This window comes from Leptodactylus fuscus, chromosome 2, assembly GCF_031893055.1.
Source record: "Leptodactylus fuscus isolate aLepFus1 chromosome 2, aLepFus1.hap2, whole genome shotgun sequence".
NCBI lineage: Eukaryota > Metazoa > Chordata > Amphibia > Anura > Leptodactylidae > Leptodactylus > Leptodactylus fuscus.
In genome coordinates, this window is record NC_134266.1 from 33,511,853 (window position 1) to 33,531,571 (window position 19,719).

The 19,719-nt window shown below is 43.8% G+C and overlaps 1 protein-coding gene across 1 annotated transcript in view; it reads right to left on the reverse strand.

Moving 5' to 3' along the window:
- Nucleotides 1-19,719, reverse strand: part of GABRR3 (gamma-aminobutyric acid type A receptor subunit rho3) — a 35,949-nt gene that overhangs the window by 5,493 nt on the left and 10,737 nt on the right. The window contains exons 3-7 of the mRNA XM_075263567.1: nucleotides 17,699-17,766; nucleotides 13,118-13,341; nucleotides 9,028-9,110; nucleotides 4,314-4,454; nucleotides 1,518-1,670 (exon numbers count right to left, since the gene is read on the reverse strand). Of these exons, the coding sequence (XP_075119668.1) occupies nucleotides 1,518-1,670; nucleotides 4,314-4,454; nucleotides 9,028-9,110; nucleotides 13,118-13,341; nucleotides 17,699-17,766 (669 nt within the window). The remainder of the gene's footprint in view (nucleotides 1-1,517; nucleotides 1,671-4,313; nucleotides 4,455-9,027; nucleotides 9,111-13,117; nucleotides 13,342-17,698; nucleotides 17,767-19,719) is intronic.

The following is a 19,719-nucleotide window of genomic DNA, read 5'->3' on the forward strand; positions in this document are numbered from 1 at the left end:
CTTTTAAGGCAGGGCTGCAATGATGTTGAAATGTGTTTTGGGGGATAAAGTTCATTTTCTAGGCAAATATTGACTTTGCAAGTAATTGCTGTTAAGCTGATCACTCTTTATAACATTCTGGAGTATATGCAAATTGCCATTAGAAAAACTGAAGCAGTAGACTTTGTAAACATTAATATTTGTATCATTCTCAAAACTTTTGGCCATGACTGTATTTCCCCTTCTTCGGTGCATATCCTTACATTTACCAGTATTAAACCTTGCTGCCACTTCTCTGCTCAAATCTTTAACCCCTTCCCGACATGCGCCGTAATAATAGGGAGCCGGGCGGCCGCCATAGCCGCCGGGTGTCTACTGCTTTAAGCAGTGTCCGAAATCGCCCGCTCTACAAATCTATAAAAATATTTTTCCTGTTTGGTAAACGCCGTAGTGGGAAAAATAGTCGAAAGTGAAAACTGCCATTTTTTCACTGTTTTGATTCTGCTAAAAATTTGAATAAAAAGTGATCAAAGCAATAACATTTCCCGAAAATGGTAGAACTAAAAAGTACACCCGACCCCGCAAAAAAAGACGCCCTATGCATCCCCGTACACTTACGTATAAAAAAGTTACGGCCGTCGGAATATGGCGACTTTTAGAAAAAAAAATTTTTAACACAGTTTTGGAATTTTTTTTAGGGGTCAAAATGTAAATAAAACCATATAAATTTGGTATCCCTGGAACCGTACCGAAACACAGAATATAGCGGACATGTCATTTTGGCTGCACAGTGAACGCGGTAAAACCAAAGCCCGTAAGAAAGTCGCAGAAATGCATTTTTTCTTCAAATCCATCCCTTTCTGAATTTTTTTCCTGCTTCCCAGTACATTATATAGAATAATTAATGGTAGCATCATGAAGAAAAATTTGTCCCGCAAAAATTAAGACCTCATATGGCTCTGGGAGCAGAGAAATAAAAAAGTTATGGGGTTTAGAAGGAGGGGAGTCAAAAACGAAAAACGAAAATCAAAAAATGCCATCGGCGGGAAGGGGTTAACTTATCCAGATCCATTTGTAACAGTATGTGTTTTGTCTTATTTAGTTACATGGTTTAATATCATCTTGGATCGCTTTTACATGGCCATATTAGATATGGGTACAATTTAGTTTCCTTTATACATTTAGCAGTACCACATCATGTCCAGTAGATGTCAACCTTGCAGTACAGAAGTCAGTATGCTTACTTGCAGTACTGTGGGATTTGTATGTTCTACAGTCCTATGAAAAGGACTGTACATAGAGCACATGTTTGTAGACAGAGGCGTAGTATATATGGGGTGCAGAGGTACCAAAGCCTTGGGGGCCCAAAGCCTCTCTATAGCATAAAAAGATATCAGTATTATAAATAGAACATGACAAGTGGGGCCCAGCTACCTATTTTGCATTGGGGTCCAGGAGCTTCATGTTACGCCTATATATTAATATAGGACTTTAGTGGTTGTCAGTGTGTAAAGGCTCATCTTGGAAGACATGCTTACCTAGTGATACTCTGGCGGGTACAGCTCTCCTGTCAATCCAGAAAGAGACCCATGACAGCATCACCATGAGCATCGCTGGGAAGTAGGACTGAAGCAAAAAGAAGAATATGTGCCGTCTGAGGATGAAGTTGATGAATAGTCTATTGTACCATCCTATTAAATAGACAATAGTTATAGTCATGCATTACTGTATTACAGAACAAACAATTCTCTGCTTAGCTTAATAGAGGATTCTGGATGCTCTACATATAGAAGTGACTCCTCCAAACAGAAGAATGACCCTTTTTTTCCCCATATTTTCAGGAGCAATCTGCATAGCCTGAAAATATCACTTCCTAAACTTACTAGGTCTTACTAAAGAAGACCAAAAAGGACATGGTAGGTCAGGCCATTTACAGATCTTCCTTTGGAGCTCATGGCCCACTTCTGAAGATGGTCTTCTTAAAATGAGCATCATATTAAAGGGGTTGTCCAGTACCAGTTAATACATGGTATTGGCATCTCTTTGATAGAATACAGAGCAGTTAATAAAGAGTCTGCCCTATTCTGCCCCATATTATACAGACAATACATTGGTGTGAAGGAGAACTGTGTAATGCTTCAGCGGGGGCGCTGTAGAGTAATTGAACAATACCATAAGCTTTTCTTTATTACAGGTGATGGCTGGGGCCCCATCATGATCATCGTATTGTCAAGGGTTAGGGCTAGGTTCACACCTCACTCGTCTCTCTATTGTCTGGGTTTTTCTGGTTAGGCAATAAAGGAACCCTACCTACAGCACTTTTGTCTTTTTGACCCAAAAGTATCAAATATTGCATGATTTTTTTTCTGGTTAACATGGTACTATACTGTTTCATCTCCTCCTCACTATGCTCCGCTCAGTTGCCCTCAACGACACTGCGCTCTCCTGGTTCTCCTCTTATCTCTCAGACCGCACTTTCAGTGTATCATTTGCGGGCTCTGTTTCCTCCCCTCTTTCCCTTGCTGTTGGGGTTCCTCAGGGCTCGGTCCTCGGCCCCCTGCTCTTTTCTCTCTACACAGCCCCCATTGGACAAACCATTGCCAGATTTGGCTTCAGGTACCATCTTTATGCTGATGACACCCAATTATACACATCTTCCCGTGACATCACCCCTGCACTCATACAGAAGACCAGTGACTGTCTCTCTGCTGTCTCTAATATCATGTCCTCGCTCTATCTGAAACTAAATCTCTCCAAGACTGATCTACCACTGTTTCCACCATCTAACAGATCTGTCCCTGATATATCCATTGCAGTCTCAGGCCTTACTATAACTCCTAGGCAGCAGGCCCGCTGCCTCGGAGTCATGTTTGATGCAGACCTTTCCTTCACCCCTCATATTGAATCACTTGCACGCTCATGTCACCTCCACCTCAAAAACATCTCCAGAATACGCCCTTTCCTTACCAGAGATACACTAAAGACACTTATTGTCTCTCTGATTCATTCTCGCCTTGTCTACTGTAACTCCTTACTAATCGGTCTTCCCCTTACTAAACTCTCCCCTCTACAATCTATTCTGAATGCAGCGGCCAGGCTCATCTATCAGGCTAGACGCTACAGTGATGCCTCTGGTCTGTGCCGGTCACTACATTGGCTGCCTATTCATTATAGAATAAAATATAAAGTTATTACTCTCATCCATAAGGCTCTCCATAAAGCCGCACCTCCCTACATTTCTTCCCTCATCTCTGTCTACCGCCCAACCCGTGCTCTCCGTTCACTCAATGACCTAACACTTACATCCTCTATTATCAGAACCTCCCACGCTCGTATACAAGACTTCTCTCGAGCTGCACCACTTCTCTGGAATGCTCTACCCCGGACAATCAGATTAACTCCCAATTTCTACAGTTTCAAACGCAAACTAAAGACGCATCTTTTCAGACAAGCCTATCACAATTTCTAACGTAAACCCTTAACCCTCCTCTGTCCCCGCTCCCACATTTCCCCACATGATATGAGGCCATCTCATGCTAACTTTATAGGTCCAAGCTCCATCCACATGTTAAAGGACACGACTGTTGACGGCTCATAAAGTCTTATGTTTATGTAATGACAGTCATCTCTATTACAAAAGTGTCTGACCTCTGCATAAGCAATACCACCCCTGCTACCTCTTGTGTCACCCCCTCTACCTCATAGATTGTAAGCTCTTGCGAGCAGGGCCCTCAGTCCCATTGTATGAAATGACTTTCTTTGTAATGTATCTTTCTGTCTGTATTTGAACCCTACAAATTGTACAGCACTGCGGAATATGTTGGCGCTATATAAATAAAAAGTATTATTAATTATTATTATTATTTCCCGATATTCATTTTCTAGCGGGAGCTGATCTGCAGTACCTGGTCCAGCCACTACACAGAGAACAGCACTGTCTGCTTCCTGCTCCATTCCCTGTGTATCAGTTGCTGAGAACAGCTGATCATAGAGGGTACCAGGTGTCCTCCCTCACCAATCTGATACTAATGACCTATCCTTAGCTTAGGTCATCGATATTTTTAGCCTGAAAAACCCTTTGAGGCTAAAGCCCCATGTTGTTGAAAAGCTGGTTTTTGTTGCAAATTTTACTGTGCTTTTTTGGGGGCCAACCCAGGTGTGGCTACAAAAGAAATGGGAAATATAAAGGAAGCTCTTATACTTCTCCTTTGTGCTCAATCCACATCTGGCTTTGAATCAGAATCTGCAACACAAAAAGCAGCTTAGGCCTTAGCCTTAAACTACAGAACTCCATTCCCAAGATGGCCACTGCTGCATCTACTAACACTATGTACCTGTACTACTGTACAAGGCCAATCCACTGGACGCACTGAACTCTTCAATGAAAAACTGGGACAGTGAAATATGTTCATCGGTTTTCAGGGACTCATTTCCTCGCTTCCAGTACAGCATGAGGTCATCTTCATTGTAAGCATCTACGAAAGATCACATGAAGTTGCAGGTAGATAGGTTACATCACTAGATAGATAGGTTACATCACTGTCATTTACATTATGGTCTATTAAGACTGACTAATACGGATGCCGCTTCCTGGAACTGGTGAACGATGTACTCTCATGCCCATAGGAAAATATGAGGTTTGTAGTTGATCATGGGACAAATTGTAAATATCTGTCTGTCTGTCTGGCTGTCTATCTATCTATCTAAAATTCAAGATTCATAATGCAGCAACAGTTACATAAAACCAAATGATGCCTGTCATATAGACTACCCGTATATACTCGAGTATAAGCCGACCCGAATGTAAGCCGAGGCCCCTAATTTTACCACAAAAAACTGGGAAAACTTATTGACTCGAGTATAAGCCGAGGAGGGGGGGGGGGGGATGCAGCAGCTACTGGAAAATTTCAAAAATTAAAATGGTCGGAGTTTTTGGGTGCAGTAGTTGCTGGGGAAGGTGAAAGGGGAGGGGGTGTTTTGGTTGTCTGTCTGCCCCTTCCCTGAGCTTGAGGACTGTTTTTTCTTCCCCCACTTGGAATTCAGTCTGGCTGAATATAGGGTATCTGCAGTGCTCCTATTAACCCCTTCCCGACTGAACAAGAGCACTGCAGATCCCCTATATTCAGTAGACCGGGCACTGTCAGACACAGGGATACCTAATGTGTATGTGTGTCACAGTCATTTTCTACTTTTACATGTATTCTAGGGAAAGGAGCTTTTATTTACTTTATTTTTTTAAAGCTTCTTTTTTTCCACTATTTTATGGGAGACTCTATACATTACTATTGCGGATGGTCATAGATCTCCCCCCCCCCCCCCCCAAAAAAAAAAAAAAAAAAAAAAAATTTTTTTTTGCTTGACTCGAGTATAAGCCGAGGGGGGCTTTTTCAGCACAAAAACTGTGCTGAAAAATTCGGCTTACACTCGAGTATATACAGTACTTATATTAAAGGGTTAGATAGCGGATAGAGCATAAATGCCTGATAGGTGGGGATCTCACTACTGGGAATGACCCCGTTGTGTATTCAGGCTGACTGCAGTGTGACTGTTGCTGGATGACACTACCATTCGCTTCAAAGGGATACAAGAGTCAATCAAAGTACAGAACTCCGCTATCTCCAGGGCTCCCATAGAAGGGAATGAGAGCACCATCCGCCATCCTCCACCATTCACAATTACCATCAGGCTGAATGCCGAGCAGGGGGAAAGAACCTATTCCTGTTGGGATAGGAGGGGGTCTCTGCATTCAGACCCCCACTGATCAGGTATTTATCCTCTCTCCTACAGATAAAGGATGTCTACTTTTTGTGACATTACCCTTTAAAGAGGACCTTTCATCAAATCGGGCCCATGCAGTTTTATATACTGCTGGAAAGCTGACAGTGCGCTGAATTCAACGCACTGTCGGCTTTCCCGATCTGTGCCCGGTGTAAAGCGCTATCGGTCCCGGTACCGTAGCGCTTTAGTGTCAGAAGGGCGTTTCTGACTGTTAGCCAGGAACGTCCTTCTGCCTCGCGGCGCCTATCGCGCTGTACAGTGGAGCGGGGAGGAACGCCCCCTCCCCTCCTGATAATACTCGTCTATGGACGAGCTGTGTAAGCAGAGGGAGGGGGCGTTCCTCCCCGCTCACACAGCACAGCGCGATAGGCGCCGCAAGGCAGAAGGACGTTCCTGGCTAACAGTCAGAAACGCCCTTCTGACACTAAAGCGCTACGGTACTGGGACCGATAGCGCTTTACACCGGACACGGATCGGGAAAGCCGACAGTGCGCTGAATTCAGCGCACTGTCAGCTTTCCAGCAGTATATAAAACTGCATGTGCCCGATCTGATGAAAGGTCCTCTTTAAGGCTAAAGCCCCACGTAGCGAAAAGTTTCCTGGCATGAGTTATAGTAAATCTGGCAGAATGGAGAGCCCATGGATGGCACACCCAGATTCACGCCCTGCCACACCCACTGTCTAAAAAAAGTGGCGAGCCGGGTGCAGAGGCAGAGATGTGACATAGATGCAACACATGCGCATTATTTGCCCCTTTTCATACGCAAACGCCCTTGTAAATGTGGACCAATATGCCAGTTACCAATTAACTCCCTGTAAATCCAAGACAAGCTATGGTAGGGTCATCGGAACCCAAGCGGTTCCAGTCTCAGATTGTCAGCAGATGTCCAAATTAATTATAATGATAATTCTCTCAGGTTTATTGAGGAAAATAATAGCCTTATGCCACCTTAAGTGTTACAAATACATCATATAGAAATGCGTAATATAATTGGTCAAAGAATAAAATGGGTGTTCTATATGACAAACACATGGTAAACACATGAGTATCCGCATCCATCATCTTAGGTGTAGACCTCGACATGTTTCACAGTACACTTTCGTAAGTCCTAACTCTTATCACCATCTTTCATGTTTTTTGTGCAGTGTGTATGAGCCCAGCCCAATGCAGTGTCAATTGTGATACAATGATCTTGTGACACGTCAGCCATGTGTCTACCGGATACTGCACGTTTTCCATATAGGAGTTTGCTGAGCTGCTTTGGTTTCAGTAGAAATGAAGATGTTTTCCAGCTCTTCAAATGAGATTCAGTATCTGCTTAGATTTAACCTTCTGCGTTCTGGAAAGATTACATTAGTGCCATGATTTAATGGGCTCAGCGTGTATAAATAGAAGCAAAGTTATTATTAAATGGGCCACATTAATCCCAGATGACTAGGGGAAATAAGCTCCAGTCATAGCAAAACTCAATGAGGTCATTACTTACTGCGCCCTGTCCTCCAAGTATGACGAGAGAAAAAAACGCTGTACTGAGCTTTGGTCTATAGACTGGTTTTATTTCTTGTTTGTTTATTTTTTTAACTTTTCTTTATTATTGGTAGTTAATTTTGCCCTTCTTCACATCCAACAACTGCATCCAGGGGAGAGTAGGGCTAGTTCACACGTGAGTATAAGGGGAGGTTTTTGACAGCGGATTTCGCGTCCAAAACCTCCCCTTATAATGGTGGTCTATGGAGACCGCCGGGCTTCTGTTCTCCGCTAGCGGCAAGCTGCTGCTAGCGGAGAAAAGAAAGGACATGTCCTTTCTTCAGGCGGAAGCCGCGCTGTCTCAGTCACGCGGCTTCCGCCCCCGGCAGCTCCCTCCTATGTCGGCTCATTCATTTGAGCCGACAGCAGAGGGTTAAGCCGCGACAGCGATGGTCGCGGCGGGTGGGTTTTGACAAGAGAGAGTCGCGGCTCGCCGCGTCTCTCTCTGTGTCAAAACCCGCGCGGGCAGTTCACGTGTGAACTAGCCCTTAGTGGTAGGACCAGCAAGCAATCTAAGCAATTGCATTTCAGCTCCATAGCTCAGGGGGGGCCAAACTGACCGCATTAGCCACAGTTAAAGGGTAATATGTAGAGATGAGCGAGTACTGTTCAGATCAGCCGATCCGAACAGCATGCTCCATAGAAATGAATGGATGCACCTGGTACTTCCGCTTTGACGTCGGCCGGCCCCGCGTGCCGGCTACGTCCATTCATTTCTATGCGAGCGTGCTGTTCGGATCGGCTGATCCGAACAGTACTTGCTCATCTCTAGTAATATATTATGTTTGGGGGACAATAAGGAAGCAGTTTACAATGATTAAGGAGAGTCCACCTGCGCCCCGGTCTCCGTTTTTAGATTTCCGTCTTCTGCCAACAGGAGATCCCATAATCCCATAATAAGACATAAAGTCCTGCATGTCAGACTTTGTGTCCGGTTAAAAAAAAAAATTGGTTTTGCAGCGGAGACCATAAAACGCTCACGGGCGGGCACTTTGCAAACCCATTCAAATGAATGGGTTTGAAAAATGACTGCCAGTTTGTGTCTTCTGTTAAGTTTCTTGGGCAGAAGACGGAATCTGAAAGCGGAGACCCAGGGCGCAGATGTAAACCCGCCCTAAGGGTATGCTCACATGGTGGAAAATGAGGAAGAATTTCTCTTCATATTCCGCCTGTGGTATGGCCACTTTCTGCTGATTAGGCCCAGATGAATGGGAAAGGGAGTATGTCCTGCTGCGATCTCTGCCTCCCATTGAAAACAATGGGAGGCCTTTTCTACGTAAGAGTGCCGCTGTATTTTGCCTTTGACCTCCCTACAACGCCTGGGCGCTGAGTGTTACCTTTATTTTTTTGAGCAGTGTATATCTGTTACAGTCATAGCTATAGGGAGGGCAGAAATATCTGGTGTGAATGGCATATGGTAGGTGTGGTAGGTGCACAGATGTGAAAGTCACCTAAATCTGTCAGTATCTTCAAGCTCCCTCCAGTGATGGCAGGGGCCACCAACATTTTTACATGCAAATTTGCTGCAAATGTAGGGCTCAGACCCCATAGGTAAACCTTATTGAATTAAATTTACGAAGGTTTCATTCACAGTAGCCTGTAACCCCCGAAACAGTGTATACTATATATGGAAAATAATTTGGACTCATATAGTACGGGACCTGTTGTTGATATGGTGAACATATTGTGCATAGAGATATAGGCTGAAAGTTGTGATTCAAGTAATATGGAAACCTACTTACAACTTTCCAGTTCCAAAGAGCAGTTCTGGGTGTCCAGAGGAAATCTGCTGAAGTCCATGAAGCACATTGCAGATACAGTTATCCTGAAACATTAAAGGAACAGCATGTTTATGTATCACTAAGGGTTGGTACCCATCTGCGTTGGTATTCCATCTGGGGGAGTCTGCATGGGAACCCCCTGAATGGAATACCAAACGCAATTGCAAGCGGTGTGCAGTAAAAGCACACAGATTCCCATAGACTTTAATGGGGTCCGTGTGCTTGCCGCCAGATCTCCACAGGGAACATGCGGACATGAAAGTAGTTTACAATCTACTTTCCTGTCCACATGATTCATGCAGGCAGCGCGCAGCAAGCACATGGACCCTATTGTAATCTATGGGGTCCATGTGCTTTTACAGCACACCGCTTGCAATTGCGTTTGGGGGTCCCCATGCAAACTCCCACAGACGGAATACCAACGCAGATGTGAAAGAGGGGTAAGTACATGAATACAGGACTGGTTATTTAATGGAAACCTGGCCGCAGGTTCATGCCACTCTATAGCCATGAGCAGCAAGAAAAGTCACAGGTTCCCTCATTAGACAGTGAAAACAGACAAATGACAGACATGTTTGCAGTGTCCGTAACATGTTCATTTTGGGAACACTTTGAATTCAATGTGTCTATTCACATGTCCGGTTTTTTGATGGCCCGTTTTTAACAGTCATCAATAAAACTGACCTTCTCTATCTTTGTCTGTTTTCACGGACACATGGACTCAATAGAAATTAATGGATCCGTTTTTTAAATGATGTAAAATGGATTGTCATCCACTTCACATCTGTTAAAAATGGATCAGTGAGTGAATGAGTCATCAAAAATGGAAAACGAAACAGAACTGAAGCAAAACGGCCGTCAAAAACGTTAACGTTAGTTTTTCATGGACGTTAGATCCATCAAAAATGTCACTGTCATGTGCATGAGGCCTTATGGCTACGTTCACATCTGCACTGGAGTCTACGTTGAAGATCGGCTCAGTGTCCGCCTAAAATCGGCAGAGTGTATAGTATATACTTGAGTATAAGCCGAATTTTTCAGCACAGTTTTTGTGCTGAACCCCACCCCCACCCCCCAGCTTATACTTGAATCAAGCAAAAAAAAAAGAAAAAGGTTTTGTTTTTTTTTGAGGGGGGGGGGAGTGGTCTGTAACCAGCCGCAATAGTAATACAGTAGTAATATATAGAATCTCCCATAAAATAGTGAAAAAAAGAAAGAAGCTTTTAAAAAAAAACTATAATAAAAAAATAAAGTAAATAAAAGTTGTAAATCCCTCCTTTCCCTAGAATACATATAGAAGTAGAAAATTACTGTGAAACACAAACACATGAGGTATCCCTGTGTCTGACAGTGCCCGGTCTACTGAATATAGGGGATCTGCAGTGCTCCTGTTCCATCGGGAAGGGGTTAATAGGAGCACTGCAGATCCCCTATATACAGCCAGGCTGAATTCCAAGTGCGGGAAGAAAAGACCCAGTCCTCAAGCTCAGGGAAGGGGAAGACAGACAACCAAAACACCCCCTCCCTTTGCCCAGCATCTACTGCACCCCAAAAACTCTGACCATTTTAATTTTTTAAATTTTCCAGTAGCTGCTGCATTTTTCCCCCCTCGGCTTATACTCGAGTCAATAAGTTTTCCCAGTTTTTTGTGGTAAAATTAGGGGCCTCGGCTTATATTCAGGTCGGCTTATACTCGAGTATACACAGTAGTTTTTTTATTTTTTACTGCTTATAAAAAAATAAAACCTTTTTTTTTCATCCCCACATACTGGCACCTATAGCTTTGGTGCTGTGTGAAGGCTCATTTTTTGCAGGACAAACATATATTGATACCATTTGGTGGTGCTTATGACTTCTTATTAATTTTTTGGGTGAGGAGAAGCATCAAAAAGCAGAGTTTTGAAGACATTTTCTGACAACAATATCTAATATGTTTATTTCTTTATTAAGATACTTTTATGTGTAAAATGTGGGAGGGTGACTTAAACTTTTATTTTTTTTTATTTTATTTTTGACATTTTTTAAATATATATATATATTTTTAACTTTATTCTATTTCTCTTTTGTCTTAGGGCAGGAGTCAAAAACCTTTGGTACTACAGTTATTGTGAAACTACAGTTCCCAGCATGTTGCATTCACTTTCAGGGGTGTAACTTGAGCGGGCACAGAGGGTTCAGTTGCATCGGGCCGCAGGAGCCTTAGAGGGCCCATTAGTACTGGCACCAGTATTGAGATTGCAGCTTCCATCTGGCCCATAAACCAAGGAGACCCACAGATTACACTAACCACACTAAGGTGGATTAAACTCCTTAGACCCGTATCCATCACTATCAAGAATTCACTGTAGGGATGAGGTAGGGGGCCCTGAACAAAAGCTACCGCTGGTTGTCTGATGTATAACTCTCTCCAAACCCAACATTGTACATGTACATTCAACGTCAAGAAGTGGATAAAGGGAATGTATCACCAGAAAATGACCTACAACAGATCATGTCTAGAGAACGCTCTCATAGACCTCAATTAGTTGGCGCCAGACTATTGCTGCCTATGGCCATGGCTATACTGTAAAGCTGTCAATACAGCAGATGTGAAGTTCAAGCAAGATGGAAGCCCAATAATCATGTACATAAAAAAAAATAATGAAATAATCTACATTATGGTTTATGGTTTTATTTCTTATTTGACCTTAAATGTGATATAAACCAGCCCGGGGCATCTGGTCGTGATATATATGGTAGTCTATACAGTACATCCGTTATATATTATCCTCAGATTACCCAGGAGGTCCTTGAGCTTTGCTATAAAAATCCAGTATAATCTGACTCTGGTGTAGCCCCGACAAAGACAGCTTATTACATTAAACACTGTATCCTTACAGGAAAATACACCAGATGTCCAGTTTTCATTTTTCTACAATTCCCTCTTGATAAGCGGAAACACATATCAGCTCGTTTTATTCCAACCACGTAATAACTGTAACAATGTGTATTCCTCTATATTCCTGCACTTAGGTCCATATTTATTAATCTTGCCTAATTGTACGACTCCCATCATTACCTTGGATTATGCTAAATCCCCACAGATGCACCAAAAATTGACCCCATGCTTTACTGGTTAAATAACTGGCCATTTTAAAGTGGGACCTCTAGGGGGCATTCAAACTGTGTGGGCAAGGGCATAAGTAGAACCTCCTGGGCCCTGATGCAAAATCAATAACAGGGCCCCACTTACCATCTGGTATTTATACTGGTGTCTTATTGTACGCTAAAGAACCTCCAGGGCCCAGGAGGAACCGCTACCTCTTCAACCCCCTATAGCTATGCCCCCTATAGTTATGCCCCTGTGTGTGGATGAACATAATGAGAGATTGCTGTGTGTAAGGAGCCAAAAACAGACATTAAACCGAGGAGGGGAGTTTCTAAGGGAGTATTATAAAAGTTGTGGTGTATCTCCTAGTGCAGGGACTCCTTCAACTACTATAGAAGTCCCAGCACTTTAGGGGTTACCCAGGATTTTCACCCTTGTAAACCAGTGGAGGGCAGGGATCCCAGAGAAGACTGAGAGTAACATGACAGCCAGCTATTTACTGGTGAAATAGACAACTGCCTTTTCTAAAGTGGGATCATGAGTGGACATTCGTACTGTGTAGGGTGGGCATCACTGGGCAGGGTAGTTCCCTGATGCTATGGCTTTAGTGTACAGTACAGTGCCGTGCCTGTGGATACGTCAGCAATATCCAATACACCTGGGGTGTTGGACAACCCCTTTAAACACTTCCTGACTACCCATTGACTATACATGTCCATGTGGTCGATGTTTAGATAGTTTAGGGATGTACTTTATGTTCTTGCAGAGTTTTCACCTGCACGAGAAAGTTATAGCCTTCAAAACTACTCAAACCAAACAACCTGAAAATAGGTCGGGTCACAAGCCTAGAAAAATGGCCCAGTCATTAAGTGGTCAATGTAAAAGTTGTGTCTAGATATCGAATGCTATTGTTAGGTTGATAGTTCCTGAAATTCAGAAAAATTTACTATACGTCCTCCTCACCTTAGGCTGAATAAGACATTTCCATCCGGATACACGCGGAGCATGATGTTTTCCATTGTGGTATCATGTATAAATGACCGCTTGGAATGAACAAAGAATACGTCTGGCACCCAAATTTTTTTTATTAGTCTTCCATCGAATGTCATGCTCCTGTTGTTAGTGCTCTGGAATGAGAGTCTCTCGTCTTTCCAGTAATGTCTGAGGTATAAGGTCATTGTAAAATCCTTGACAGGCCGACAGAAAAAAGCAAAACAAGAAAACAATATTCAATTGAACACGAGAAACGTGTTATATGTGATATATTATGCAATTTTACATATACTTTAAGGCTGTATTCACACTGAGTAACGCTGGCGTTTTTTGTGCTTATTTTTGCACATAGCGCGGCGTTAACGCTGCGTAGCAAAAATAAGCACAAAAAACGCCAGCGTTACTCAGTGTGAATACAGCCTAAGGGTGCATTCAGACTACGTAACGCCGGGCGTGTATGAGAGCCGTACACGCCGGCATTACGGCAGACTGCCGAACACTTCCCATTCACTTCAATGGGAGCGCTCGTAACAGCGGCGTTTACGAGCGCTCCCATTGAAGTGAATGGGAAGTGTTCGGCAGTCTGCCGTAATGCCGGCGTGTACGGCTCTCATACACGCCCGGCGTTACGTAGTCTGAATGCACCCTAAGGCAGAGCATAGAGAGATTTTCTCATGAACATAACCATATGGAAATTTGTAGACAATTAAAAGTGAAACATTTTTGCAAATATAAACAGTTCAAAATGTTGCAGCGATTTAAAGATTCTCTGAAACAATCTTAGTGGTATTATATTTTTCGGTTGACAATGGATAGGAACATGAGTGCAGGAACTTTCCATGGTTTGGGACTGGTCAGAAACCCAGCCATGATTTCCATATTGTGGGTTACCTTCTCATACACAAGAAGATAACCTGGCCAGGGATTAGGGAAAGTTGTCTGACAGCCATCTTACTTGTTATCCACTTTTATCATATTTTTTAGACTATAGAAACATTTGCTCTATGACATTTCGTCCAGGTTCCAATATGGTTTGCATTTTCATCACATAAATAATGCATCATACATTACTATTTCTGGTGTGAAAGCAAGGAGGCCTTGACCCTATGGACTTTATTATAATTGAAAGCAGCTCCCATGAGGCGACCTGAAGCTTCAGGCGGCGCTATGCTGGGGCTCTGGGGGGCGGCATTTTTGCTGTCCTAAGCCAGTCCAGGACAAGCTGTCCTGGATTGGCTTAGCGTCACCGAGTGGTGGATTGGGGCGGCCCTGTGGACGCAGCGCTGCTCCAGCGGCTGCCCTTCACGCTTAGCAGAGAGCAGGTCCTCTCCCTGCCTGCTCTCTGCCTGCTCCGCCCCCTCCGCTCAGCTCCGCCCCTACGCCCCGCCCCCTCTGCTTGGCTCCACCCCTCCTCGGGGGGGGGGCTTTCTGACGTCCGCCTCAGGCGGCACAAAGACTAGGTTCACCCCTGATTGAAAGGGTTCTCCATCAGATCCAACACGGTGTCATTGTTTTCGCTATGAACAGAAACCATGACGTAAGTGTCAACAGAATTTAAAGACCAAATGAGATGATAATTTGAGGATTTATATTTATTGGTATTTTATTTATTTGTTGTAATAAAATGGACAGTTCAGAGTTTAAAGTTCACCAGAGTTGCCCCAAGGTTCTCTCTCCTAAGAGAAGTTTACATATGAAAGCAGGAAAACGTGATACAGTTGCTTTGCTAACCAAACAGCATCCAAAGACTTTCTTGCAAAGCTCCTATGTAGGAGAGGCTTCACTCTACTGTGTGTCGGCCAAAAGCAACTGTACCACCTTATCTGCTTCTATCATTGTCACATTAAAATTTCAGGGGATGGACCCCCACAGATCAGATAATGATGATCTATCCTGTGGAAAGCTCACCGGTATCAAAAATGCATTAAGGACCACAAACTCTCTTTAAGGCTAAGGCCCGACGTAGTGGGCCACAGCAAAAAAAAAAAAAAGCGCTACGGGAAAAACTGCAATGCAGCGCTTTTTTGCTGCAGCCCGCCAGGTGAAGCCTTACCCTAAGGGTAGGACATGAATTTTAAAAAATATCTCCATTAAAGGTAATATTATTCTTTAATAGATATGGTTTGAATGCAAAAACCAATTTGTATAAATGATTTATTACTTTGTGAGAACAAAATGCGTATTGCAAAAATGAAATAAGAAATTAATGTTTAAAGATGTTTAAGACAATACGTGACTTATCATTTATGTTATTTTTAGGCAACATCCTTAAAGAGGACCTTTCAGCAACTCAAACAAGTCCTGCTCTTTACATAATTTAAAGGGGCTCTATCAGCAAAATCATGCTGATAGAGCCCCACATATGCGTGAATATCCTTTAAAAAGGCTATTCAGGCACCGTAAATGTTATATTAAACTACCCCCAGTTTTAAAATAATACTCTATAAAAAAGTGATCTACTTATGCATTGTGCACGCTGGGCGGGCATTCAGGGAGTGCCGTCTTCTTCATCCACGCCTCCTCTTCCTCCGATGTCCTCGGGTCCCGTCCTCCTCCGACGCTCGCGAACTGACATTGATAAAAAAAAATGGACTGGGCGCTTGCACAGTAGCATGCGGCTTCTACTACAGCTACTGCGCAGGCGCCCAGGCCATTTTTTTTTTATCGATGTCAGTTAGTGAGCGCCAGAGGAGGACGGGACCCGAGGACATCGGAGGAAGAGGAGGCGTATATGAAGAAGACATCGCACCCTGAATGCCCGCCCAGTGTACACGTTGCGTAAGTAGATCATTTTTTTTTAGGTTTTGCTGATAGAGCCCCTTTATTAGGTGCCACTCCACTGATTTCAGCACAGATGGAATTTTATCTGTAGCTCCCACCATTCCTGAGCAGTGAATGCTGTGGTGCCTGATATCCTATTTAGTCTCTGTACTGTCAGGAGGGCGTTGTCAGGCAGGAGCACTCAACGCGTGTGGTTCAAAGATCTGACACTGGCTGCCTCTGATTGGAGCTCTGAATCACACTTCCTGCCTGACACCACCCACATGACGTTCGAGAGCTTAAAGAGCGCATCAGGCATCAAAACTAACTGTACTTGTTGCTTGTGAATGGTGGGGGCTAGAGAGAAAATTCCAACTGTGCTGGAATCAGTGATGCGGGGCCTATTAACAGAAAATGAATTGGTGAAAATGGTGAAAGGTCCTCTTTAAGAAATTTGTTTATTATTTAACCCTTTCCCAACATCCGCCGTAATAGTACATGCTGGGTGTGTAACTATGGCGACCGCCCGGGAGCTGGGCGGCCGCCATAGCTGCTGGGTGTCTACTGGTTTATGCAGTAGACAACTGGCGCTAATGTCTCCGATCGGTCCCCAGACTGATTGGAGGCATTAACTCCTCCGGCGCCGTGGTTAGTGGCACCGAAGGCGCCATTTTCCCGGCGGCGCATGGGCGCCGCTATTTTCTTTGTGATCGCCGGCACCCGGAGTAAGCTCTGAGGCCAGCGTCACATTACTATGACGGCCGAGAGCCTTGTGAAGGCTCCCCGGCTTGTCATTACATTACTTCAATTGCAGGCTGGTCTATGCAGCCTGAAATAGAAGTGCCAGTATTTTGCAATGCATTGCAATGCATTAGCATTGTAATGCATTGCATTAGTGATCAGACCCCCAGGGGTTCAAGACCCCTAGGGGGTCTAATAAATGCAAAAAAAAATAATTTAAATAAATATAATTTTTTTAAAAAAGTATTAAAAATTCAAATCACCCCCCTTTCCCTAGAACATATATAAAAGTAGTTAAATACTGTGAAACACATACATGTTAGGTATCCCCGTGTCCGAAATCGCCCGCTCTACAAATCTTTAATAATATTTTTCCTGTACAGTAAACGCCGTAGCGGGAAAAATAGACAAAAGTGCCAAACCGCCGTTTTTTCACAGTTTTGATTCTGATAAAAATTTGAATAAAAAGTGATCAAAGCAATAACATTTCCCGAAAATGGTAGAACTAAAAAGTACACCTGGCCCCGCAAAAAAAGACGCCCTATGCATCCCCATACACGGACGTAAAAAAGGAGTTACGACTGTCAGAATATGGCGACTTTTAGAAAAAAAAGAAAACTTTTAACACAGTTTTGGATTTTTTTTAAGGGGTTAAAATGTAAATAAAACCATATAAATTTGGTATCCCCGGAATCACACCGAAACACAGAATACAGGGGCCATGGCATTTTGGCTGCACAGTGAACGCCGTAAAACCGAAGCCCGTAAGAAAGTCACAGAAATGTATTTTTTCTTCAAATCCACCCCATTCTGATTTTTTTTCCAGCTTCCCAGTACATTATACAGAATAAATAATGGCGGCATCATGAAGAAAAATTTGTCCCGCAAAGATTAAGACATCATATGGCTCTGGGAGCGGAGAAATAAAAAAGTTATGGGGTTTAGAAGGAGGGGAGACAAAAACGAAAAGCGAAAATCAAAAAATGTCATGGGCGGGAAGGGGTTAATGTACCAAAGAAAAGTAGAAGATATCTGTTATTTGAAACTCACCATATCAACCTCTGAGATACTATCTATACTTTCTATCTGTACATCAATACCGACAGGAATTGCTGAACCTTCAAAAGAAAAAAAAACAGTATATATTACTCCAGGATGAATTTTGGTGACATTGGGGTATAATAATTACAAACTGCAGGTACACTCAGAAGGGTCTTATGTAGGGTTGAGCGATCGGGATCGGAAAAGTTCGGATTTCAATCGGCGATCGAGTAAATTTCAGCCGATCGTCGATCCTGATCGCGAATCGTGAATTTGCTCGATCAGCCGGATCGAGATCCGGAGGTCCTTTTCCGAATCCCGATCCTCAACCCTAGTAGAGAAGCATTGACTAGGGTTGAGGATCGGGTTCGGAAAGGATCGGATTCCGATCGGCGATCGAGCAAATTTCACGATCGCGATCAGGATCGAGATCGGCTGGAAAATGATCGGAGATCGGATTTTAAAATCGATCTTGAAATCTCAAGATCAGCTCAAGCCTAGTCTTATGTTTAAAGAATTTTTCACCATGAACAATCCATTGTTCAAAATATTTGATGTTTTTGTTGCAGATTTCAGGAATAATTGCTGCAGATTTGTCACAGATTTCACCCTATAGATTACAAAGGGTAAATCTGCGGTGAGAATCCACAGTATAAATTAACATTGCTGATTTTTTCGCATGATGTGAATGAGACTTGTTTATTGCTAATATAAAATACTGCAGATTTTTGCCCAAGCACATTGAACTGTTACCACCTCATCATAGAGCACATCACAGTGATAAACAACAGACCTTGGTTATGGTTGTCAGTTTAGTAGATTTGGAGAAAAATAACTTTGAAGTCTTATGCAAATGAGGCAGTTGGTGCACTGGGGGCGGGCCTTCAGTACTGCGAGCACTGCTCTTGCTGATTAAAGGGGTTGTCCCATCACAAGGATCCTATCTATACTGCTGGTTAATGTGAATGTAAGACTTTTCCTAAATACATTGCTTCAGCAAAACTGCTTTGTTTGTCCACTATCTTACTTTATTCATTTTTTTGGACACATCCCTTGACTTATCTGGTCATAAGTCAAGTGATGTATCTGCTGCTCTCAGGGGGGGGGGGGAGGGGCTAAGTGCACCGGAGCGAGCCTGGAGGGGGGGTAGTTTACACTTTGGGGGGAGGGAAGGGGCCGCCAATACAGACCCGGCATCCGCTGTAATAGAGAGGCGGATGCTGGGGAGTGTAGACGCCGGCACAGGTGACGCCAGCAGCGGCAGGAGCGATGCTGCTATTCCGGAGGGGAGGGGGGAGGGGCGGAGGAGCGGAATAGCAGCATTGGTCCTGCCGCTGCTGGCTTCACCTGTGCCGGCGTCTACACTCCACGGCATCCGCCTCTCTATTACAGCGGATGCCGGGTCTGTATTACATTGTGAAGGCTGTACGTCCGATACCTAGTGCATCGGCAGCGCACACGCAGGGCCAGCGGCATAGAAGCGACGACTTCTCGCCGCTGGCTTTGCATATGTGACCCCGCCCACCAATGACGCAACAAAGGCGGAAGACAGAAGAATTTACTGCAGCGAAGACTAGGGAGTATGCGACGTGGGACAACCCCTTTAAGTAGGATGGGTGATGTGATAGCATTGGTGGATTAACTCCCACTGCACATGGTGGGCTTCTGAGTGGAAAGAGCAGTGCTCCAGGGAGCCAAAGGCCGACCCCCATTGCACCAACTGCCTCATTTGCATAAGACGTCAAAGTTATTTTTCTCCATATCTACTGAAATATGATGTTTATCACTGTAATGACTCTGTAACACGGTGCAGGAAGTTGAGTATACTTGGGGAAAGTGGTAGACTTCTTTTAAAAACAGGCAAACAAGCCATAAGGCAGTCCACCGCTCCAGGGTTCCCTTGATCTCTGAGACCCCACATAATTGGGGAATTACATTATGGCCAAATCTTCTCCTGGCTATGTTTCACCCATATGGTGCAGACCATGCTACAGCCATATGCACCGTACCAACTGTGGGCCAATAACCAG